Raw genomic sequence first — 26,093 nt, 5'->3', positions numbered from 1 at the left:
TGTTTTCAGGATTTCCCTCAGATGAAACAGCTGTGATAATTACTAAGGCAGTGAAACTGATCAAATCACCTGTGCAAAATAATGGAGAGCCTGAAAACATGGCCTGTTGGGGCGCCTTGAGGACTGGAGTTGAGAAACCCTGCTATTGATAGTGGAAATATCTCTTAAAGGTGCGCTTTTTAGGAGATATTTCACTTGTAGGCCGCCAAAAATTACAACGGTGCGTGCACGGGGAAGAAACAAAACTAAGTGCCGCTTCTTCCCTAGCCTATGCCTTTAGTCATGGCTCCCTTACGCATTCGTGGGAGTGACATCACGCGGCTCCGGCAAATCACTGAGCCGGAGTCTGTGGCCCAGAAGGAAGAGGGCCAGAAGATGGCCGCTGCCCACACAGGGGACATCGCTGGATACTTTTGCAGGTAAGGGCCACATAATGGGCTAGTATGCGATGCATACTAGCCCATTATGCTTTTCATTCGCAGGCTGCAGCAGCGAGCAAAAGAGGAAGCAAAACCCATCAGGGTTTACTTCCTCTTTAAATGGTTAAACTTTCCTCATTTACACACAAAGTCTATTCCTTTGACAAATCGTTACAATGTTTATACTTAAGTTCCACTGCTAAAGAATGTTCTGATTCTTGTCCCGTTTTTTTTTCTTCCTTTCTTTTGATGGCGGTTGGCTTCAGAAGAGCAGAGAGAATTCTCTGCATAGAAAGAATCGTGAAACACTTTTGGCAAGATCGCAACGGGGGAAAAAAAATCACAATAACGATTCTTGACGATTAATCGTGCAGCTCTACTATTTATATACAGACACTAATTGCGATTTAAAAAGCCACAAATGTGGGAAATGAAACTTTAATTGCCATTTTAACCTGCATGTGCCACCTTCTGTGTCTGTACCAAGGCCAAACATTCCAGGGTACCGTATATACTCGAGTATAAGCCGAGATTTTCAGCCTCTTTTTTGAGGCTGAAAGTGCTTATACTTATACGGCTTATACTCGAGTCATCGCCGTCTGACTGCTCGATCAGCGTATCGAGCAGACAGACGGCGGACATACTACAATTTGAAAGCCGCGCCTCCTTCTCCGCCTCCGCCTGTGATAGGCGGAACACTGAATTTCCCAGCAGCCTGTGTTCCGCCTATCACGGACATCGTCTCATCCTCGTCCGTAGTACGAGGATGAGACGATATCGGTGATAGGCGGAACACAGGCTGCTGGGAAATTCAGTGTTCCGCCTATCACAGGCGGAGGCGGAGGCGGGGCTTTTGAATTTTAGAATGGCCGCCGAGGCGATCCTGGCAAGGCACGGGACGGAGACAAGGCAAGGCACGGCACGGGACGGGACGGAGGCAAGGCAAGGCACGGCACGGCACGACACGACACGGGACGGAGGCAAGGAGGCAAGGCACGGCACGGGACGGAGGCAAGGAGGCAAGGCACGGGACGGAGGCTCGGGACACAGGTAGGCTGGACACACACACACACACACACACACACACACACACACACACACACACACACACGGACACACACACATGGACACACACACACAGGGATGGATGGATGGAGACACACACACACAGGGATGGATGGATGGATGGAGACACACACACACAGGGATGGATGGATGGATGGACACACACACACACAGGGATGGATGGATGGATGGACACACACACACACAGGGATGGATGGATGGATGGACACACACACACACAGGGATGGACGGACACACACACAGGGATGGACAGGCATGTCTCACCCTCGGCTTATACACGAGTCAATAAGTTTGCCAGTTTTTTTGGGGGTAAATTGGGGGCCTCGGCTTATATTCGGGTCGGCCTATACTCGAGTATATACGGTATGTAAACTTTTTATCAGGGCCATTGGGTGATATCTGTTATCATTATGAATTTAAAAGGAGCCAAAAAACGATGTGATAATAAATGGCTTCATGTGATCACTATCCTTGAATAAAATAGTTTTTTGGCATGATCAGTCATATTTTCAATATAAATGCCAAAATTGCACAATTTCTGCCAGGGTATGCAAACTTTTGAGCACAACTTTAACCACTTAAGGACCAGGCCTCTTTTTCAGATTTGGTGTTTATATGTTTAAAACTGTTTTTTTTTTATTTTTTTGCTAGAAAATTACTTAGAACTCCCAAACATTTTTTTTTTTTTAGTTTTTTTTCTGCCACCCTAGAGAATAAAATGGCGGTCATTGCAATACTTTTTTCACACCGTATTTGCGCACTTTATTTGGAAAAAATGCACCCTTTTGAATAAAAAAATAAGACAACAGTAAAATTAGCCCAATTTTTTATATTGTGAAAGATATTATGTTGATACCCAACATGTCACGCTTCAAAATTGCGCCCGCTCGTGGAATGACATTTACCCTCAAAAATCTCCATAAGTGACATTTTAAAAATTGCACAGGTTGCATGTTTTGCGTTACAGAGGAGGCCTAGGGCTAGAATTATTGCTCTCGCTCTACCGATCGCGGCAATACCTCACATGTGTGGTTTGACCGCCGTGTTCATATGCGGGCGCTACTCACGTATGCGTTCGCTTCTGTGCGCAAGCTCGTCGGGACGGGGTGTTTTAAAAAAAAAATTCTTATTTATTTTACTTGATTTTATTTATTTTTACAGTTTAAAAAAAAAAATGGATCACTTTTATTCATATTACAAGGAATGTAAATATCCCTTGTAATAGAAAAAAGCATGACAGGTCCTCTTAAATATGAGATTTGGGGGTCAAAAAGTCCTCATATCTCATATTTGGACTTAAATGCAATAAAAAAAAAAAAAAATTGTCATTGAAAAAATTACATTGAAAAAAATATACCTTTAAGAGGTATGGGTGGAAGTGACGTTTTGACGTTGCTTCCGCCCTCCTATGGTATAGAGACGAGTGGGGGGCCATCTTAGCCTCACTCGTCTCCATACCCAGCAATGTGCAGGACCCAATCGCAGGGTGGGGTGGCACCTCTCCCGCCGTCGATAACGGTGATCTTGCGGTGAACCCGCTGCGGAGACCACCGATATCGCACACAGGACTGCCTCTTGTAAAGAGGGAGATCTCGGTTGTGGCAGCAGCTGCTGCCGTTACTGAGATATCCCTCTTCAAAGTACCGACGTATATCTACATGAGGCGGTCCTTAAGTAGGTATATATATGCACTAAATTGCCTGCACGCCACTAACTTACCTGTAGACATGTGCACTGACAAAAAATTTGTTCGTTTTCATTTCATTAGTTTTTTTTGCTTTGGAAATTTGAAAATTCGGAAAAACTAAAATTTTGCTTTTCAAATCTTCAAATTTTTGAATTTCAAATTTTCAGGTTTCCGAAAATTCTAATTTCTGAATTTCAAATTTTCAGATTTCCGACTTTCCAAATTTTTGAATTCCGAATTTCCCAATTTTCTGAAATTCAAAAATTTAAAAATCCAAAAATCTGAAAAAAAAGAAATCAGTAAAATTAGAAAAAATAACTAACTATTAAATTATAGGTATTGGAATTTCCTTTCAAATTTGGCTGTTAGTGAACATAACGAATACACATTTATCTGAAGTTACGAATGATTCAAAATAACAAATGCCGCATCTAAACAAATGGAATGGAACAAATTAATAATAAATAATAATAATAAAAAGGTTTTTTTATTATTATTATTGTTGTTTATTATTATTAGATTAATACGTTCCATTTAGATACGGCATATCGTTATTTCAGATAATTCGTAACTTCGGATAAATTCGTATTCATTACGTTCACTAACAGCCAAATTTGAAAGGAAATTCCAATACCTATAATTTAATATTTGTTATTAGTTAGTTATTTCAGATTTTCGGGTTTTTGAATTTTCAGATTTTCATTCTTTTGAATTTTCAGATTCTAATTCTTATTCTTGGATTTTCAAATTTCCAAATTTTTCAATTTATGAAATTTCGATTATTCAATGTCTGAATTTCGAATTTATGAAATTTCAAATTTACGAAATTCAAATTTCCAAAATTTTGAATTTCCGAAGTTCGAATTTACGAAATTTTGAATTTTCGGAAGTGTGGAAATGAAAATTCAGAAATTCTGAAATTTCAGAAATTTTCAAATTCTGAAATTTTGGAATTAACGAATTTGTCAAAATTTGTTAAAAAATGAATTCGGAACTAAACGAATTGCACAAGTCTACTAACCTGCCTAATCTAGCTAACATTAGAACATTATATACAGCCGCTATCTAAGCAGCCTTATATAGTGTGGGGGCCTGGACTTAACACCCTGAGCCATGATTGGCCAAAGGCACCCTGCATGTTGTGATTGGCTAGTCAGCTGCATGTTTTGGCCAATCAACAGACATTATTGCACTGCGATCTCGCAGTGCCTTATGGGGAGTTCCGCGGCACTTGAAATTTGCTGCACACGCCCCATAATATTAGAAATTTGGCGAACACCTGATTTTCGAGTTGAACTTACATTTCGACACAAACATCGGGCTCATCCCTACTCACTGTCTGTGCCACTTTGTGTTGGTCTATCACGGAAAATCTCAATAAAAAACATTTACATTTTTGGTTGTAACATGACAAAATGTGGAACATTTCAATGGGGTATGAATACTTTTTCCAAGGCATTGTAGAATAGAAAATAGAGGAATAGAATAGAAATTCAAAGCATAGAATAGAATAGAAACACAAATAAAATAATTGAATAAAATAAAATAGAAAATAAAGGAATGGATTAAAAAATAATAGAATAGGATGGTCTATCATAAAATCCCAATAAAATAAATGTAACATTTTTTGGTTGTAACATGACAAAATGTGGAACATTTCAAGGGGTATGAATACTTTTTCAAGGCACTTTAGAATAGAAAAATAGAGGAATAGAATAGAAGAGAAAATCAAAGAATAGAATAGAATAGAAACGAAAATAAAAAAATGTAATACAATAAAATAGAAAATAAATGAATGGATTAAAAATAATACAATAGAATAATATAGAATAGAAAATAATAAAGCAAAAGAGAATAGAATAGACCAGAAAATAAAAGAATATATTAGAAAAGAATAGAATAGAAAATCAAAGAATAGAATAGAAACGTAAATAAAATAATAAAATAAAATAGAAAATAAAGGAATGGATTAAAAAATAGAATAGAATGGTCTATCACATAAAATCCCAATAAAACACATTTATGTTTTTGGTTGTAACATGACAAAATGTGGAACATTTCAAGGGTATGAATACTTTTTCAAGGCACTGTAGAATAGAAAATAGAGGAATAGAATAGAATAGAAAATCAAAGCATAGAATCGAATAGAAAAGAATAGAACAGAAACGAAAATAAAAGAATTGAATAAAATTAAATAGAAAATAAAGGAAAGGATTAAAAAAATAATAGAATAGAATGGTCTATCACATAAAATCCCAATAAAACACATATATATATATTTTTGGTTGTAACATGACAAAATGTGGAACATTTCAAGGGGTATGAATACTTTTTCAAGACAGTTAAGGATAAAAATAGAGGAATAGAATAGAATAGAAAATCAAAGAATAGAATAGAAATGGAAATAAAATAATTTAATAAAATAAAATAGAAAATAAATGAATGGATTAAAAAATAATAATAGAATAGAATAAAATAGAAAATAATAGAGTAAAAGAGAAGAGAATTGAATAGGTTAGAAAATAAAAGAATAGAATTAAATCGAATAGAATATAAATGAATAGATTAGAAAAGAATAGAATAGAAAATCAAAAAATAGAATAGAAATGGAAATAAAATTATTTAAAAAATAAATGAATGGATTAAAAAATAATAATAGAATAGAATAGAATAAAATAGAATAGAAAACAATAGCCTAAAAGAGAAGAGAATAGAATAGACTAGAAAATAAAGGAATTGATTAGAAAATAATAGAATAGAATAGAAAATCAAAGAATAGAATAGAAACAGGAATAAAATAATTTAATAAAATCAAATAGAAAATAAATGAATGGATTAAAAAATAATAGAAAATAATATAGTAAAAGAGAACAGCACAGAATAGACTAGAAAATAAAAGAATAGAATAAAATAGAATAGAAAATAAAGGAATAGATTGCAAAAGAATAGAATAAAAAAGAATAAAGTAAAATAGAAAGAATATAACCATTTTATGAAATTCGAACTTCAAATAGAATAGAACCAGCTATTCTTCATAATCAATTTAGTTTCTTTCAATATTTTTGATTGGAATACTTTGAATCCATTGGAAACATTTTAATCCAGTTCAAAACGAATATACAAAACAAAACAAAATGAATTTCATTACGAATGCAATGAAACAAAATGAGCAACAAATGAATAGATCTGAAACCAAACACATTTTTGTTGTTCTGCACATGTCTGATTTGTATTGTACGGTACACTGTATGATCAACCTATAAAAAGTTATAAATGAGAATCAAACGCTCTCAATGATATTACCTTCTGAAGACACTTCCTGGATCTCTGGCTGGTCCAGAGGAGTATTTTCCCATAAGAGTTGTACTTTTGACAAGGGAAGCTGGAAGAGATGATTGGGAACTTGACATTCGCTTGTGCAGTTAGATGTACTTATCGAATCATTCTCAAATGTTTCCGTTTGAACATTGTCCGCCTCCTGGTAATTTCCAACTCCGCAGTTCCATGTTATCTGGTTATGGTCCGGACAGAACTTCTCCAGAACCAGAGAACACACACCTTCTCCAGCGTTATCCGGGGACGACACCTTCGGGGCTGAGGGAGGAGGTCTCGCTGGTGGAAAATTACAATTAGCAGAAATATACCAATGTAATGGCCTGGTTCACATCACAAACTTTATAGATGGATATTTATATGATTTAAAATATGAATGCATTTGTTGTTTCTTAACCGCTTCCATACTGGGCACTTTTACCCCCTTCCTGCCCAGGCCAATTTTCAGCTTTCATCTGTCACACATTTGAATGACAATTGTGCGGTCATGCTACACTGTACCTGGAAAAATACTGTATCCGTGACATTTTTATAATTTTTTCACACAAATATAGCTTTCTTTCCTTGATATTCAAACACTGCTGTTTTTTTTTTTTTGTTTTTTCAAAATAAATAAAAAATTGAAAAAAATTGAAAAAAATACAAATTTTTCTTCATTTCTGCTATACAATTTTGCAAATAAATAATCTTTGTATTCCGTTACATTTCTTTGGTGAAAATAACCCAAATCAGTATATATTCTTTAGTTAGTAGGGAAAGTTATAGAGTGCACAAATTATGATATATATATATATATTTATTTACACATTTCACATTGAAAAAGCGCAAAAAAAAAAAATTAATTAGTCCTAAATTATAGTGCATCCAGAAAGTATTCCCAGCACTTTACTTTTTCAAAATTTTTAATGTTACAGTCTTAAGCCCCATATACACTGGCTATTGAACTTCATTTTTCTCAGCTCGCTGTACATGTTGTACGCCACCGCGTTCTTGGCAATTGGAATTTCCGATAACATTTGTGTGACCGTGTGTATGCAAGACAAGTTTGAGCCAACATCCGTCCGAAATAAATCCACGGTTTGGTTATCTAAAAGCCCCATACACACTATCAGATTTTCTGCTGATTTTTGTCTTCAGATTTACCAAAACCATGTAGTAGAAGGACCTGCCTGATTGCATACACATTGAAACTCCTAAGGTTTGACCTCATAGTATATGGTTTTGGTAAATCTGAAGGAAAAAAATCTGCAGAAAATCTGATAGTGTGTATGGGGCTTTATGCCGCGTACATACGTTCGGAATTTCAGATAACCAAACCATGGATTTATTTCGGACGGATGTTGGCTCAAACTTGTCTTGCATATACACGGTCACACAAATGTTATCGGAAATTACAATCGCCAAGAACGCGGTGGCGTACAACACGTACGGCGAGCCGAGAAAAATGAAGTTCAATAGCCAGTGCGGCTCTTCTGCTCGATTCCGAGCACGTGTGAAATTTTGTGCGTTGGAATTGCCTACACACGCTCGGAATTTACAACAACGGATTTTGTTGTCGGAAAATTTGAGATCCAGATCTCAAACATCTGTTGTCGGAAATTCTAAGCAGCCAGATGGAGTTCTAATGCCGCGTACACACGATCGAAACAGTACGCCGGACAATTCGATCGTGTGTGGGCTCCAGTGGACTTTTTCAACGGCAGACTTAGAAAGTTTTGACTCAAAATTTGTCCTCCGGACTTGGCTTTCATTGGACAATCCGTTCGTCAGTGTGCTAGTCCAGCGGACTAAGAACGACGCATGCTCTGAAGCAAGTACGAGATTGAAGCTATTGGCTACTGGCTATTGATCTTCCTTTTTCTAGTCCCATCATACGTGCTGTACGTCATCGCGTTAGAAATCGCCGGACTTTTAGAGGGTCCGTGTGTGGCCAAGTCCGTTCGTTATAGAGTCGGCGGATTGTTTGCCGGACCAATTCAATCGTGTGTACGTGGCATAAGTCCTGTATTTTACTATAGAAACTCACTTTACTGTTATAAATACGTCTAAAATACAAAACTCCGGTGGGTGCAACAACATGTCCGCTTTCCCCCTTCTTAGTGTATCCTTACTGTGGACGAGTGTGGGGTGAGACAAGATGATGGCGAAGGAACGTCACTTCCGTAGCAAACTGCGATGGGTCGCCGAATATGTTGTTACACCGGACCATGAGGAGGAAGAAGTAGGAGTAAAGCGGACTGAGGAAACTGGGAATTGACCTTCTGTGGGAAACATGGACTGTCAATTGGGAGTGAGAAAAAGGAACGCAACCCAGTGGTGCTTATCCCTAAACTTGCTATGTGTCCAAGGACCTAGTGAGAGACACTTCCCATAACTGACATGAGCTGATTTCAAGAGTCAAGGAATTAGGCGATGAGGCCTGGGACTTTGGAATCTACACCCTCAGCATTATTCAGAGTGATGCTGGTCGGTTCATAAAAGGAGAGTACGCAGGATCAGATACCGGAACCAGAACCAATATGGAGGTATCTCATATCTTCTATTTACTTGTTCCACCAATACAAGTTCAAGAATAAAGCTTTACAGAATATAAAGACTGTCTGATGTTTGTGAAAATTTGCATGGGAAGGAAGAATGGGACCTATTAACATAAAAGTAATGAACAACATTTGCAGCTCCCAAGGCAGCAGTGCTCTACATATATATTTTTGAAGGTAAATTCTAAGTAGGTTTCAGCCCAGGTTCAGCTGAACTCACATGATTTCCCTCCTGTATGTCTGTCCCGATTTTGGCGGCGATTTCAGAGACATCTGTGCAGGATTCTGGACAGATGTCAACGGAAATCGCAAAAAGTAGTACAGAAACGACTTTTTGAAGTCGCTGCGGGATGGTGCCATTGCTGACAATTGCTGCTAATCTGGCATGCGATTTGACATGTCAGATCGCACCAATGTGAATCAGGGCTCAGGCAAAGAAATGTAGATTTATAAATGTATGTGAGAAGTACCAGATTTGGCCCCGTAGGGAAGTGGTTAAACATTTACTGAGAACAATTCACTTATGTAATGGTTATAAATCGCAAACAATACATATGTTACACAGCGCATGTATAATAATTGAATTAATGGGTTTCTTACAAGCATCAAAGCTCCGCGTCTTGTGTTCCTTTTTGGATTCACTATCAGAGCTGACATTGCAGATGAACCTCGTATTGCGGTGTTTTGCTGGATTCGGTGGGAAGTTGAGTGACGTTAATTTGCAGTGTATTCCAAATGATAGGGAAGAGATTACTAAATAATCAGCGTCCAGCAACTTGCCGCATTCTCTCTCATTCCGTGTCTGATGATCTGTCGCCATGATCTTCTCTCCATTCTCACCTACCGCAGTCCAGGTGAGGTGAAATTCTTCCCGGGAGTTGTAATTGTCACAAGACACATTCAACCCTTTACTAGCCCTTCCAAGCGAGATGCGTTCAAATTGTTGCTTGAACCTTCGGTTATCTACAGAATAAGATGGACATTGGATTATCAGTCAATCACGCTCCATCCCCTGCAGTTTTTACATCACACATTAATTAGACAAACATTTATAGACAATTTATTATAAATTGATAAAAAGTCATTTCATAAAAACACTTTTTCAACAGATGCATACTCTCATTGAAATAAAATAATGCTTTCACTCGACATGTTTTGCTGGATGTTAATACAGCTTCTTCAGGAGTATATACTCCTGAAGAAGCTGTATAAACATTCAGTGAAACATGTCGAGATGGTTAGAGACTGTGAAAATGCTAAAGGAGACAGTCAGAGACTGCGGACATGCTAAAGGAGACGGTCAGAGACTGCGGACATGCTAAAGGAGACGGTCAGAGACTGCGGACATAGTACAGGAGACCAAATGTGCTCACTACTTGCTCACTTCTGTGCATTGGGGACATCCCATCCTGTGACTGGGATGAGAATTGATCCGGGGCATTTTTGCATTAAAGTGAATGGGTTCGATTTTGCATTGAAGTCGCTCGGGGATGTTTTTGCACTGAAGTCACTAGCAGGCGCTTTTGCATTGAAGTCAATAGGATGCGATTTTTGCATTGAAGTAAATGAGACACAATTTTGCATTGAAGTCAATGTGACATGATTTTGTATTGAAGTCAACGGGATACACATAACAAAGAGATGACTGCACCATACATATTAGGGAACAATAAATATATGATTACCATGATTGCATAACCTCTGTTCCCAGCTGAATAAGTAGCTAGGGGTGGAGAAACAGCAGTAAGCTGATTCCCAGAAAATGTTTGTACAGGGGGCGTGTCAGCACAAGTGTGATCATTGGAGGACAGGCCAGCACAGCTAGAATACTGACCATGCAACATAGGATGTTCTCTCATGCTTAGCATGGTCAGGTTGAAATAAGAGAGCAGAGGGACTGGCAGGAACAACAGGGATTTGATCCAAAAGAAAAAATACAAAGAGAACAGGATCCTTTTTTTTAGCACAAGTGCAGGGTATAACCGGTTCACATCAGAGTATAAAATGTTTGGGTAACCTATTGTTTAAATAGTACCAACAATTTGTGCAGTGCTTTACAATATAAAGAGAGACAGTACAATCGCAATACAATTCAATACAAGAGGGTTAGGAGGCTTCTGGTCCTAAGAGCTTACAATCCAAGTTCACAGACATTAAGGAGCACACTTGCTGCCCAAGGTTTTTTTCTGAAGTGACATTTACTGTATCATACCTCCTAACTTTTTGAGAATGAGGAATGAGGGACATCTATCAGCAAAAGTATGCAGGCATAGGACACACCCCTTGCCACGCCCCCTTAAAGGAGACGTGAACAAAAGAAAGATTGGTTAAACCCACAAGTGCTTTTTTTTTTACCACTACTATTCCTTTATACTGGCCTTTGCGATTTACAAATGCAGTAATATAGATGAAAGGTTTAGCGCTGGAAACCTTTTTGATAGATAAAAAGTGCATTTTAAATACAACTCTGTAGATTAGACCAAAATGAGGGACAAATGAGGAGGAAAGAGGGACAGGGGGACATTGCTCCAAATCGGGGGCAGTCCCTCCAAATCAGGGACAGTTGGGAGCTATGACTGTATAAACATCACTCAAAAAACAAAGCAGAAGTAAGGTGTTTAAAACCAAACTTGAAGGACTTGTAAGCTTGAGGATGATTTGTAGTGCTGACAACTACAGTGAGGACCTATTTTACAATGTTTTTCCTGTTTGTTAAGAATTTGTATATATATATTTGAATGTCAATGGTCTAGCCACAGTTCTGCTTTCAAGATACCACGCCAAAAAATGAGCCTGTGCTTATGTTCTCCAAACATCTACTCTCCTTCTCCTCCATTCACCAACTGGAGTGCAAATTGACTACCTGACACTTACAATTAAGGGAGGGGGGGTATCTGAAGTCCCCTATTTCTCCCATGATGCAACTCTGACTCTGGGCCCCCTGGAGGTTCCACAGAAAATTATATCATCTTTACTGTGGACCAAGCACAGGTCCACTTTAAAACAAGCTTGGGCTTGAACCAATATGAGCTTACCATCTATCGAATGATATTTTTCTATCAAGAGGACACTTTATAATCTACAAGAATAATTCTGCAAAAAGTACTTGACTCACATTTTTTCTTGAAGATGAAAACGAGAATTAATGCTGCTGAAATCCCAGATACTAATAGTATTGATGTTACTATTGCTGCAATGGTTAGTGTTTGGGAATCCTTCCCATCTGAAAAAAAAATACCGTATTTATCGGCGTATAACACGCACAGGTGTATAACACGCACATTCATTTTAAGAGGGACGTTTCAGGAAAAAAATAAAATTTTTGTATTGGCGTATAACACGCACACGCTATTTGCACCCGATTTTCATGCTGAAAAAGTGAGTGTTATACGCCAATAAATACAGTATATTGTGATAGATCATGTAGATATGTAGACAATAGATAGATAGATAGATAGATAGATAGATAGATAGATAGATAGATAGATAGATAGATAAATTACATACCGTAGTTGTATTACATACTGTTAATTACCTGGGATTTTACCAGTTTTATTACGTTTTTTTATCAGTGGACTATTCAAAGTCTTGTGACCCTCCACACAAGAGATGTTATTTGGCCTCTTCTGATTTCCGGTCCCATTTATTATAGGTGCCATTTGACTTCCTCCTGGAAAGCTCCATCCTATTCCCATCAATTAATCATTTCATTTCTACATCAAGGGGATTAAAGTGGAACTAAAATTTCTCAATCAGCATGAACTATTTTTCTTTGTGTTGCTAGCCTAAGTAAATATGTAGGTACATACAGTCTCTTTTCTCCACTGTAGGTGGCGCTGGACCAGAGCAGTACTGCAGCTAGAGGGGAAGTCAAGAGAAACTTGGTTTCTCTAAGGTGGCGTACACACGCGGGGACTGTTTGCCGAAACTAAGTTCGTCAAACAGTCCGCTCAAACTTTTGAATGAACGAACACGCCCACACACGGCACTTTTTGAGCGGACAAATACGGCAAACTTTGTTCGTCGTACTAAGTCCGCGCAACTTTTGAAATGAGCGGACTCGCCCACACACAAGGCAACAGTCCGCTCATTTCGAGCGCGTGTCAAGGTAGGCGGGGCCCGCGACGGAGACGTCGCGGGCTCCGCCGCCTGGAATGGACTTAAAGGGGAACCCCAACGCGAAAAAAATCGGCGTGGGGGTCCCCCCAAAGTCCACAACAGACCCTTGTCCGAGCACGCTACCCGGCCGGCCAGGAAAGGGGGGCGAGCGAGCGCGCCCCCCCTCCCGAGCCGTACCAGGCCGCGTGCCCTCAACATGGGGGGTGCCTTGGGGAAAGGGGGGCCGCGCGGCCCCCCCACCCCAAAGCACCTTGTCCCCATGTTGATGAGGACAAGGGCCTCTTCCCGACAACCCTGGCCGTTGGTTGTCGGGGTCTGCGGGCGGGGGGCTTATCGGAATCCGGGAGCCCCCTTTAATAAGGGGGCCCCCGGATACCGGCCCCCCACCCTATGTGAATGAGTATGGGGTACAATGTACCCCTACCCATTCACCTGTGAAATAAAGTACAAAAAAAAACACAACACAGGGAAAAAAAATTTTATTGCACAGCTCCGGGGGTCTTCCGTCTTCGGGGGTCTTCTCGCCGGACTCCTCCGCTATCTTCTTGTAGCTCTTTTGCTAGCGGAGGAGTCCGGCTTTCTTCCTCCCCGCCGCCGGCCTCTTCTCCCGACTTCGGGGGTCTTGTCCCCCTCTTCGGTTCTTCTGCCGGGCCACCGCGCCTTCTTGTAGCTCTTTTGCAGGCGGTGGCCCGGTCTTCTGTCGCCGCCGCCTTCCGTTCTTCGTCTTTGTCTTCTTCTTCTTCTTCTCCAGGAGATGTTGACACGTCGCTCTCTCCGGCCGGAATGCCAGAGCCGCCCTGCGCTGCCACTTATATAGTGACAATGGGGCGGTGTCACATGGTATATGTCACATGGGTTGGTCACATGGTGACCCCGCCCCCTTACGATGTCATAGTCCCCATGTGACATCAACCCATGTGACCAACCCATGTGACATATACCATGTGACACCGCCCCATTGTCACTATATAAGTGGCAGCGCAGGGCGGCTCTGGCATTCCGGCCAGAGAGAGCGACGTGTCAACATCTCCTGGAGAAGAAGAAGAAGAAGAAGAAGACGAAGACGAAGAACGGAAGGCGGCGGCGACAGAAGACCGGGCCACCGCCTGCAAAAGAGCTACAAGAAGGCGCGGTGGCCCGGCAGAAGAACCGAAGAGGGGAACAAGACCCCCGAAGTCGGGAGAAGAGGCCGGCGGCGGGGAGGAAGAAAGCCGGACTCCTCCGCTAGCAAAAGAGCTACAAGAAGATAGCGGAGGAGTCTGGCGAGAAGACCCCCGAAGACGGAAGACCCCCGGAGCTGTGCAATAAAATATTTTTTCCCTGTGTTGTGTTTTTTTTTTGTACTTTATTTCACAGGTGAATGGGTAGGGGTACATTGTACCCCATACTCATTCACATAGGGTGGGGGGCCGGTATCCGGGGGCCCCCTTATTAAAGGGGGCTCCCGGATTCCGATAAGCCCCCCGCCCGCAGACCCCGACAACCAACGGCCAGGGTTGTCGGGAAGAGGCCCTTGTCCTCATCAACATGGGGACAAGGTGCTTTGGGGTGGGGGGGCCGCGCGGCCCCCCCTTCCCCAAGGCACCCCCCATGTTGAGGGCACGCGGCCTGGTACGGCTCGGGAGGGGGGGCGCGCTCGCTCGCCCCCCTTTCCTGGCCGTCCGGGTAGCGTGCTCGGACAAGGGTCTGTTGTGGACTTTGGGGGGACCCCCACGCCGATTTTTTTCGCCGTTGGGTTTCCCCTTTAAGTCCATACCAGGCGGCGGGGTCCGCGACGTCTCCTTCGCGGGCCCCGCCTACCTGGAGACCCTCTCGAAATGAGCAGACTTTCCTCCGAGCGGGAACAGTTTGCTCATTTCGAAAGTGGCCTACACACGGGCGGACTGTTCGCTCAAACAAAGTTTCAGCGGACAGTTTTTCGGAATTTCCGAAAAACTTTGTTCGTCAAACTGTCCGCTGAAACTGTCCGCTGAAGCCCCACACACGAGCGGACTGTCCGCTGAAACACTGTTCAGCGGACAAAGTTGAGCGAACAGTCCGCCCGTGTGTACGCGGCCTAAGGTTCCTTCGGTCCCCTGGAGCAGCATTCTTGTTGGCTACACTGCAGACAGATGAGAATGGTGGCCATCTTTGGTCATGCAGAGTCTGTTTAAGTCCCTGCCCCTAGGTTTTGATGTGCATTTGTGAAGTATAGGTGTATTATATTTACTTGTTTTAAACTTTTTTGTTTCATTTCTTCAGTTGCTTTCTGGTTTCTGGCCTAGGCCAAAATTAAGTCATACATCCCAGAAGTCTTCACAAACATTTTTGTTCCTTTCATCTGGAGGGGGGCCTTTCTCAGCTAAGCACACTAAGTTTTAGCCCAGGGACTCAAATTTTCTCCAGATAAATATCTGGACAAGTTTGAGACCTACATAGATATTGAAAAATATGCCAGAAAACTAAACATTAAAAAACATTTTTGTGCACAAAGGGTGACCCCACTTTAAAATTAAAAGCTGAACTCACAGAATGGGTTAAAAAGGGCATCACAGAAACATTTTTAGACAAGAAAGAGGCAAAATACCTTGTCCCACATGCCCCCATACTCCCTGTCCTCTACATTGTCCAAAAAGTCCACAAAACAATAGACAATTCCTTAGGGCAGCCAATCCTGAGCGGGATTGGTTCCCTTTTTTCTAGGGTAGGTGAATATTTAGATATATTCCCTCAACCGCTAGTTCTAAAGGGGGAATCTTATCTCAAGGACAGTAGAGAACTTATAAAAATTCATAAAACTACAGTAAAAACTCATGCAGTTACCATATTAGTTACAGTAGATGTTGAATCCCTATATACTAATATTAAACAAAAAGATGGTCTTGCAGCTAGCTGTAAAACTAGCTATGTGAATAATTATTTTTGGTATCAAGGGACATACTGCAACCAAATTAAGAGAGTCACAATGGGAGCTTGTTATGCTCCCAGAGTGGCAAAATTTGTATTAAATAAATGGGAGCAAAAGAACATCTATGGACAACAGTGGATTAGCCTCAAATTATATATATAGGTACATACCGTATATACTCGAGTATAAGCCGAGATTTTCACCCCCTTTTTTTAGGCTGAAAGTGCCCCCCTCGGCTTATACTCGAGTCACCGCCGTCTGCCTGCCCGATCAGCGTGTCGAGCAGACAGACGGCGGCCATTCCACTATTCAAAAGCCGCGCCTCCCTGTCTGTGATAGGCCGAACACTCAATTTCCCAGCAGTCAGTGTTCCGCCTATCACGGACATCCGCTCATTGTCATACTACGGATGAGGATGAGAGGATGTCAGTGATAGGCGGAACACTGACTGCTGGGAAATTGAGTGTTCCGCCTATCACAGACAGAGAGGCGCGGCTTTTGAACAGAGGAATGGCCGCCATCTGTCAGATGAGGAGGAGAGGTGCGGCACTGCACACAGAGGCTGCAGATTGGCACAGGTAGGCAGGGATGGACACAGCGACAGACGGGACACAGCGACGGACGGGACACAGCGACGGACGAGACACAGGGATGGACACAGGGATGGACGGGACACAGGGATGGACACAGGGATGGACGGGACACAGGGATGGACGGGACACAGGGATGGACACAGGGATGGACACAGGGATGGACGGGACACAGGGATGGACACAGGGATGGACGGGACACAGGGATGGACACAGGGATGGACACAGGGATGGACGGGAGACAGGGATGGACACAGGGATGGACGGGACACAGGGATGGACACAGGGATGGACGGGACACAGGGATGGACGGGACACAGGGATGGACACAGGGATGGACGGGACACAGGGATGGACACAGGGATGTCTCACCCTCGGCTTATACACGAGTCAATAAGTTTTCCCAGTTTTTTTGTGGTAAATTAGGGGCCTCGGCTTATATTCGGATCGACCTATACTCGAGTATATACGGTAAATGATATTGTAAAAATGTGGAAGGGTCCTTTCACCAGTCTAACAAAGTTCCTAGAAATGATGAATATCAACAGATATGGACTGATGTTTTCAGCCACATGGGACACTACGTCCATCAATTATTTAGATTTGGTATCAATAATCACAGCGAACAAAATTACTACACATACGTTCTTTAAAGACACGGAACACTGGAACGGCTATGTTCCAGTCTAAAATTGTCACCACCCCAAATGGCTCACAGCAATCCCCAAGGACCAGTATATATTCCTTAGATGGAATTGTGACAATGTAGAGAACTACAAAGCACAATTCTCCATCCTCACAGACAGATTTGTAGAAAAAGGCTATTCACTGCATGCACTACATAAATGGCAAGCGCAAGTTCTCAATATGAACAGAGAAAATCTTCTAATAAAAAAGCACAAGGCACCTTTCAGAGCAGATCTAGCTTTTTTTGACAGGCTTTAACCGCCAATACAGAGAAGTAGAAAAGATTTTTAAACAATTCTGGCCCATTCTTTTAAAAGATAAAGATTTAAAACAGGTACTGCCTGCAAAACCACAATTTATTTACAAGCGAGCCCCAGGCTTTTACAAAACAGAATTGCACCCAATATTCCAACCACCCTCCCCCCCCTCCTTAACAGGGAAGGTTTTCATTATTGCACTAGGTGCAAAGCATGCAAAACCATTAAGAGGACAAAAAGAAAAATTTATAGTTTCCATTCAGTAGTAACTAATAATAAAATTATTTAAATCATTTAAAATTAAACCATTAATCACCTACAATTCAGAAAATGTTACATATGTAATAGAATGCCCGTGCCCAAAACAGTATGTAGGTATTACGTATTACGTATTAGAATCAACGAACCTTTAGCCAACATTAAAAAATCGCTCCTCGAAGCATAGCCTTTCGAATCATTTCAGGTTACTCCATAATAGTAACCCCCACCTTAGCAATCTTCTTTGGAATAGATAAAGTGAAAAAAAAACACTGGAAAGGGACCCATTTTAACCACTTAAGCCCCGGACCAATTTGGCGTGGTCATGTGACGTGGCTCCCAAGCAAAATTGGCGTCCCTTTTTTCCCACAAATAGAGCTTTCTTTTGGTGGTATTTGATCACCCCTGCGGTTTTTATTTTTTGCGCTATAAACAAAAATAGAGCGACAATTTTGAATTTTTTTTTATATTTTTTACTTTTTGCTATAATATATAGCCCCAAAAAATATATAAAAAACATTTTTTTTCCTCAGTTTAGGCCGATACATATCTTTTACATATTTTTGGTATAAAAAAAAAATAAAAAATCACACTTAGCGATTATTGCTTGGCTTGTGCAAAAGTTATAGCATTTACAAAATAGGGGATAGTTTTATAGCATTTTTATTAATATTTTTTTTTTACTAGTAATGGCGGCAATCAGCGATTTTTCTTGTGACTGCTACAATATGGCGGACACATCAGACATTTTTGACACATTTTTGGGACCATTGTCATTTATACAGCAATCACTGCTATTTAAATGCACTGATTCCAGTGTAAATGACACTGGCAGTGAAGGGGTTTACCACTAGGGGGCGGGGAGGGATTAAGCGTGTGTGGTTTTTTTTTAACTGTAGGGGAGCATGGCCTGGCATGTGATGTCACTGATCGTCTTTCCCTATAACAGGCAACAGACAATCAGTGACAGGCTCAGTAGGAAGCACGAGGAGAGGTTTGTTTACGCTTAGGATGCTTACGACCGGGTCGGGAGCGTGCCGCCAGTGGCGTGCTCCCGACCCATGGCTGAGCACTTAACCACTTTCAGACCGGACCATTTTGCTGGTCAAAGACCAGACCACTTTTTGCGATTCGGCACTGCGTCGCTTTAACTGACAATTGCGCGGTCGTGCGACGTGGCTCCCAAACAAAATTGGCGTCCTTTTTTTCCCACAAATAGAGCTTTCTTTTGGTGGTATTTGATCACCCCTGCAGTTTTTATTTTTTGCGCTATAAACAAAAATAGAGCGACAATTTTGAAAAAAACGCATTATTTTTTACTTTTTGTTATAATAAATATCCTCAAAAAATATATATAAAAAAAAATTTTTTCCCTCGGTTTAGGCGGATACGTATTCTTCTACATATTTTTGGTAAAAAAAATCGCAATAAGCGATTATTGATTTGGTTTGCGCAAAAGTTATAGCGTTTACAAAATAGGGATAGTTTTATAGCATTTTTATTAATAATTTTGTATTTTTTTTACTAGTAATGGCGGCGATCAGCGATTTTTATTGTGACTGCGACATTGTGGGGGACCCGTCGGACTTTTTGACACATTTTTGGGACCATTGTCATTTATACAGTAATCACTGCTATATAAATGCAGTGATTCCTGTGTAAATGACACTGGCAGTGAAAGGGTTAACCAGTGGGTGGCAGTGTAGGGGTTAAGTGTTCCTAGGGGTGTGTTACTAACTGTGGGGGGGTTGGGCTTTCATTTAGTGAACACTGATCTCTGCTCCAATCACATGGAGCAGAGATCAGCGTCACTAGTTGCTAGGCGGAATGGAGAAATGTTGTTTACACAGCATTTCCTCCATTCGGCCGCTCCGTGAGACGATCGCGGGGATGCCCTCGGCGATCGAGTCCGCGGGTCCCGCGACCGGACTGACGGGGGTCCCGACCAGCGCGGGCGGCATAGAATATTGGACGTACCTGTACGCCAATATGCCTGCCCGTGCCATTCTGTCGACGTACATTGTCGTGCGCTGGTGGGGAAGTGGTTAAAGAGCAACATACAGGTACGTGCTTGTGCCCAGCCGTGCCATTCTGCCGACATATATGTGCAGGAGACGATCCTTAAGCAGTATCCTAAAATGAAACTAAATGGCTATATCATTTAGATACTTTACAACCTGCTGGTCTAAACATAGATGTTGATTTAAATAGTTTTTTAAAGAATTAAATAATTATGTAAAGTGTTCCAGATTACTTGGTGTGTTAGTTCAATCATTGATCTAGCTAATTTAAAATACATTTGGTTTGTTATTTGGTTACTTTTATGTTAGTTTCCAGCGCAATCCTATTATAATTATTTTTATTGTCAACTGTTTTAACATATCCATTGTTGTCTGTTGGAATGTGAACAGCTGTATTTGTTCCAAATGTAACCACTTAAAAAGGAAGTAAACCCTGATGAGTTTACTTCCTCTTTCATTCCCTGCAAAGGCAAAGCATAATGGACTACTATGAATCGCATAGTAGCCCATTATGTGTCACTTACCTGACACAGGAGCCAGCGATGTCACCGCTGTCCCCTGTAGTCCGACGCATCCATCTTGCTGGTGGCGTCTCGCAGCTCCGCCGCTGTCATTCGGTGGAGCCGCGATGACGTCACTCCCGCGCATGCGCACGGGAGCCGACACGCGCGGCAGATCCATTGTTGGAAATGCCGCGCTCAGTGCGCCTGCGCGTCACTGTCTACGGTGCATGCGCCGTAGACAGCGGTGCCTGTCTTCAGGCAAATATCTCCTAAACAGTATAGGTTTAGGAGATATTTCTTGGACCTACAGGTAAGCCTTAATCTAGGCTTACCTGTAGGTCAAAGTGGTTTGTAAGGGTTTACAACCACTTTAAGGACCGCCTCCTTCACATATACCTCAGCAGAATGGCACGGCCGGGCACAAGCACGTACCTGTACGCTGCTTTTTAAGTGCCCAGCCGTGGGTCGGGAGCGCGCCGCCGGCGGCGCCCCCGACCCAGTCCTAAGCTCCGTGACCGTGGGACCAGCGGACCTGATCGCCACTGGTGTCCTGTGATCAGGTCACAGAGCTGAAAAACATGGAGAGGTCTGTGTAAACAAACCTCTCCCCATGCTTCCCTGTGTGGCTGTCACTGATCCTCTCTTCCCTTTTATAGGGAAAAACGATCAGTGACATCACATGCCAGGCCATGCCCCCTACAATAAAAAAAAACACATAACGTCATACATAACACCTACACTGCCCCCTAGTGGTTAACTCCTTCACTGCTAGTGTCATTTACACAGGAATCAGTGCATTTAAATAGCACTGATTGCTGTATAAATGACAATGGTCCCAAAAATGTCCGATGTGTCCGCCATAATGTCACAGTCACAGTAAAAATCGCTGATCGCCACCATTACTAGTAAAAAAAAAATATTAATAAAAATGCTATAAAACTATCCCCTATTTTGTAAACGCTATAACTTTTGCGCAAACCAATCAATAATCGCTTATTGAAGATTTTTTTTTTTTACCAAGAATATGTAGAAGAATATGTAAACTGAGGAAAAAATGTTTTTTTATATATTTTTTGGGGATATTTATTATAGCAAAATGTAAAAAATATTGCATTTTTTCAAAATTGTCGCTCTATTTTTGTTTATAGCGCATAAAATAAAAACCGCGGTGATCAAATACCACCAAAAGAAAGCTCTATTTGTGGGAAAAAAAGGACGCCAATTTTGTTTGGTAGCCACGTCGCACGACCGCGCAATTGTCAGTTAAAGCAACGCAGTGCCGAATCGCAAAAAGGGGCTTGGTCCTTTGGCTGCAAATTGGTCCGGGGCTTAAGTGGTTAAAGGACCAGCTGGACCCACTGTACTCATTCCCACAAGGTAACATTCAGCTTTGCCAGCATTACCCACTTGACCTTGTCATAATCTAGAATAAAGTTGTCAAACTCAATTTCATTGCAGGCCACATCAGTTTTATGGTTGCCCTCAAAGGGCCAGTTGTATCTGTATGACTAGATGTCCAGAGCTCCCATGCCATCAGATGTCAAGAGTCCCAACATTCCTTACATCACAATGCATCCCCTTTTATCTTGTTCTGCTGCCAGGAAGAAGCTGGGGTCAGAGCAGGGAAGCAGAAAGTGGATTGTCTGGAGGAGGATCAGAGGAGGGCTGGAGTCAGCTTCTGTAATCTGCTGAATACTGAGACCAGGGGGTACTGTGGCTACACAGAGAAGTGCAGGATCTGGTTGAGTTCTTTCCTCCTCTCTGCCGCCAACTGCTGAGACAAGTTGAGAACGGAGATGAGGGGGATGCTGTGCAGCCGCAGGAGTGGTGTGAGGGCTCCAAACTCCAAATCATAATAGTTTTTTTGTGATTCTCTAGTTAGCATAGGGGCCACCATTCTTGCTTCTTCCCTCTTGGCAGCTGTTTCATATTAACCAGAAAGGGTCTTCATCAGCAGTCATCTTAAACAGAAAGCGACCATTATGGATGGCTGAGGAGCTGTCAAGAACACCTGCAGCTTTAGTAGGAGACCGGTGCAAGTGTTTGCACCACCTCTGTGAATGCCTTTCTGTTCCCACACTACTTGCTAACTTTTAAAACAACATGTGTTTTTGTTCTTGTACAGCCTTGATCTGCTGTTGAATCTGCTGAATCAACACCTGTGTTTGTTCCTGTGTTGGATAGGTACATATAAGCCTGAGCTGCCAACTGCGTCTGTCAAAGGGAGCTTCCTGACGATGCAGACGTAGGCCCTACTCTTCTTCCAGTCCTCTGGAAGCTCTCCCTACTGCTAGTGCTGTCCCTGACAGATGGGTATCTTGTCCCTTCACTAGCCCCTTGCAAAATGTGTACCAAAACTGGGGGGGCAGAGACTTAAAAAGACTCTGCATGCCCCAAGATGACTCCCAGGGTCACTTGGATCCAGCACATCCAACCGAATCACTGGAAACCAAGGAAACCATAGAGAAAAAAAGTCTTGACTTTCTCCTTCAGTTGCAATGCCAGTAAGGATGAGCGCCACCTTCAGTGGAAACTGTAGACTGCATCTGCCTACAACTGCACTGCACTAACCTGCTGCTGTAGTACAGTGTTTGTTTGTTGCTGTACAGCTTTTGCTTGCTGTTGTGCAGTGTTGTGCAGTATTAGACAACACCAACTGTTTTTTATAAACTCCTCCATGTTCAGTCACTCCTGATACTGGCCCTTTAGTTTATTGCTCTTACTGCCCGCATCCTCCACCCCATGTGAGCTGGGGCCAAGTAGCAGGTAAAATGCTCCCTGGGATGAGCAACTCAGGCACAGATACCAGTCCAGTGATACAGTAACAACCAATGGTGTGTTTATTTGTGTTATTTACAAGGCTATATACAGGTACATTACAGTGTTCCAAAAAAAAATAAAAAATTCTAGCCGTGTCCCAGAACCAACTAGTACAATCACAGTCCTAACTATCAGCCTGTCAAAACCCACATGGAGAGATGTAAAAACTGAACATTTCCCTTGAGTTTACTTTTCAAAAAAATGCTTATTAACTTACCTTGAATATTTAACTGAATCTCCTTCACCCCCTTGTTGGAACTGTAGATGACTAAACACTTGTAGGTCCCCTGGTCATCGATGGTCACATTGTGGATGGTCAGTGAAACATTACCCTGTCTGGCCTCCTCCTCATCGATGGAAATCCTCAAGGTGTCAGATATCTCCTTGTTGTCATATCTTACTAATTCTTTCTCTTCATACTGCCACAAGATGGTCAGGAATTGGGGGTCTATGGGAGGACTATTCACTGTGAATGAGCAGGGGATAACAGTGGTGGATCCAACCAAAGCATTGTGAGTTCTGGGTGCCACAACATCCAGTCCTGAACCTGAACCAACAAAAGAGAAAAATCAAAACTGGACTTGCCAAGGAAACTGGAATGACTCTGAGCAAAACAGAAACTTTAGCAGCAAATATGTAAAGTTAAATTACAGTGGAGGAGTGAGCATTTTCACTCTGGGACAGTAAGGTCTCATTTATATGTGTAGTAGTACCCCTGTAGGTGCTTTAGGTGAATGTGGTCGTCTTCCACCCTGCATACTAGACATGTGCGCCATCAATAAATTTGTTTTGTTTCGTTTCGTATTAGCCGCTAATTCGTATTTCATAATTCGTGTCCGAAATTCAATTTGGATTTGTGCGAAATATGAATTTTCGTTAACTTTTCGTAACAATTTTGAATGTTCGTTATAATGAATTTAAAAAGCAAAAGATACCTTTCTCAATATGGCAGTAGTTGACTCATTATGCTGATTACGAGGGGCTCCCACCATCCCTGTGGTCTGATGAGACCAAGATAAACGTATTTGGTATAGATGGTGTCAAGCGTGTGTGGTGGCAACCAGGTGAGGAGTACAAAGACAAGTGTGTCTTGCCTATAGGCAAGCATGGTGGTGGGAGTGTCATGCTCTGGGATTGCTTGAGTGCTGCCGGCACTGGGGAGCTACAGTTCATTGAGGGAACCATGAATGCCAACATGGTTCCCTCATGTTTGCCAACATTTTTTCTCTCTGCAAAACAGGGAGAAAATACAACCAGATAGCAAAGTAAAAGCAGCACATATTAAACACATTACACATTGTTAGACACACAATTAACATTTTGATTGCCCCTAGATGTTAACTCCTTCCCACCCAGTGTCAGTACAGTGACAGTGTACAGTATTAGCACTGTCACTAGTAATGTCAGTGTCAGTTAGTGTGCCTCCTAGCCAGCACCAGCTAGCCCCAGATTTCCCACCACACTATCAAAGTCCTACTATAAGTCGCTGATCACTGCCATTACCAGTACGGCGTTCATATCTGTGTAAATTCCAGTAAATATACCATAGTTTGTAGATGCTATAACTTTCGTACAAATCAATTATTATACACTTATTAATATTTGCAATATGCCAATATATCTATAAATACAGTCTTGACATTCATGTAAATCACAAGACTGGATAAACAAGATTTCAATTCAGGTTAACCATGAATCAAACATCGATTTCAAACGCTCATTTAGTTACACTATATTGCCAAAAATATTGGGAAACCCCTCCAAATCATTTGGTGGAGGGGGGATTATGGTGTGAGGTTGTTTTTCAGGGGTTGGGCTTGGCCCCCTAGTTCCAGTGAAGAGAATTCTTAAGTCAGCATACCAAGACATTTTTCAACAATTTCATGCTCCCAACTTGGTGGGAACAGTTTGGGGACGGCCCCTTCCTGTTCCAACATGACTGTGCACCAGTGCACAAAGCAAAGTCCATAAAGACGTGGATGAGCGAGTTTGGGGTGGAGGAACTTGACTGGCCTGCACAGAGTCCTGGCCTCAATCCGAAACAACACTTTTGGGATTAATAAGAACGAAAACTGCAAGCCAGGCCTTCTCATCCACATCAGTGCCTGACCTCACAAATGCGCTTCTGTAAGAATGGTCAAACATTCCCATAGACACTCCTAAACCTTGTGGACGGCCTTCCCAGAAGAGTTGAAGCTGTTATAGCTGCAAAGGGTGGGCCAACTCAATATTGAACCCTATGGACTAAGACTGGGGTGCCATTAAAGTTCATGTGCGTGTAAAGGCAGGCGTCCCAATACTTTAGGCAATATAGTGTATTTATCTGCAGTTTTGCTATCATAGTTTTTTTTAAAAACAAGGATATCACACATGATAAAAAATGAGCCAAGTCCCTACTAAAGCCTAATGGTGAATGTGGCCCTGGGAATGCCAAACGATGAATGCCGTGCCAAGTTCTACTTACATGAACAATGCAACAGTAGAAAAAAGAAAGCTGAAAACTTCATGGCTCTTTCCTGTGCAGCACAGCAACCTTATCTGCACCAAATCCACCCGTCACATGCCTAGAACTGAAAGGAAAATATATATAAAAATGTTAAGTCAATAAGAGAAGTCAATAAAAGCCACAATGACTAACAAAGTCATAAAATCCAAACTTGAGTTGTCCTTCTCTAGGAGGCACTCACACTGGAACCAGTTAAAAATGAACCATACCTGAGTTGAATTCTCCCTCCCTCCCCACCTCCCTACTGGTCTGCGCTCACAATGGACTATAAGGAAGTGTTCCTGGGCCCACTGACATCATCACCTCTGCTAAACAAAATGGTAATAAAGCGCCGCACTCTTAAACAAATAAGCTTAACCACTTACAGACCGGACCATTTTGCT

At 41.9% G+C, this 26,093-nt stretch overlaps 1 protein-coding gene across 3 annotated transcripts in view; it reads right to left on the bottom strand.

The window, feature by feature from the left end:
- LOC143923704 (uncharacterized) overlaps positions 1-25,778 on the bottom strand; it is a 48,624-nt gene extending 22,846 nt beyond the window's left edge. For 2 of the 3 annotated variants that reach the window (XM_077447506.1, XM_077447508.1), the window contains exons 1-5: positions 25,669-25,778; positions 23,422-23,751; positions 12,178-12,285; positions 9,663-10,025; positions 6,496-6,804 (exon numbers count right to left, since the gene is read on the bottom strand). In XM_077447506.1, the coding sequence (XP_077303632.1) occupies positions 6,496-6,804; positions 9,663-10,025; positions 12,178-12,285; positions 23,422-23,751; positions 25,669-25,711 (1,153 nt within the window). In that variant the 5' untranslated portion in view covers positions 25,712-25,778. The remainder of the gene's footprint in view (positions 1-6,495; positions 6,805-9,662; positions 10,026-12,177; positions 12,286-23,421; positions 23,752-25,668) is intronic. The other variant, XM_077447507.1, reaches the window with a different exon arrangement.
- Between the last annotated feature and the right edge of the window lie 315 nt (positions 25,779-26,093).

This window comes from Lithobates pipiens, unplaced genomic scaffold (assembly GCF_037356315.1).
Source record: "Lithobates pipiens isolate NorthernLeopardFrog02 unplaced genomic scaffold, aLitPip1_a1.2 Scaffold_22, whole genome shotgun sequence".
Taxonomy (NCBI): domain Eukaryota; kingdom Metazoa; phylum Chordata; class Amphibia; order Anura; family Ranidae; genus Lithobates; species Lithobates pipiens.
This window is presented reverse-complemented; position numbering and strand designations above follow the sequence as displayed.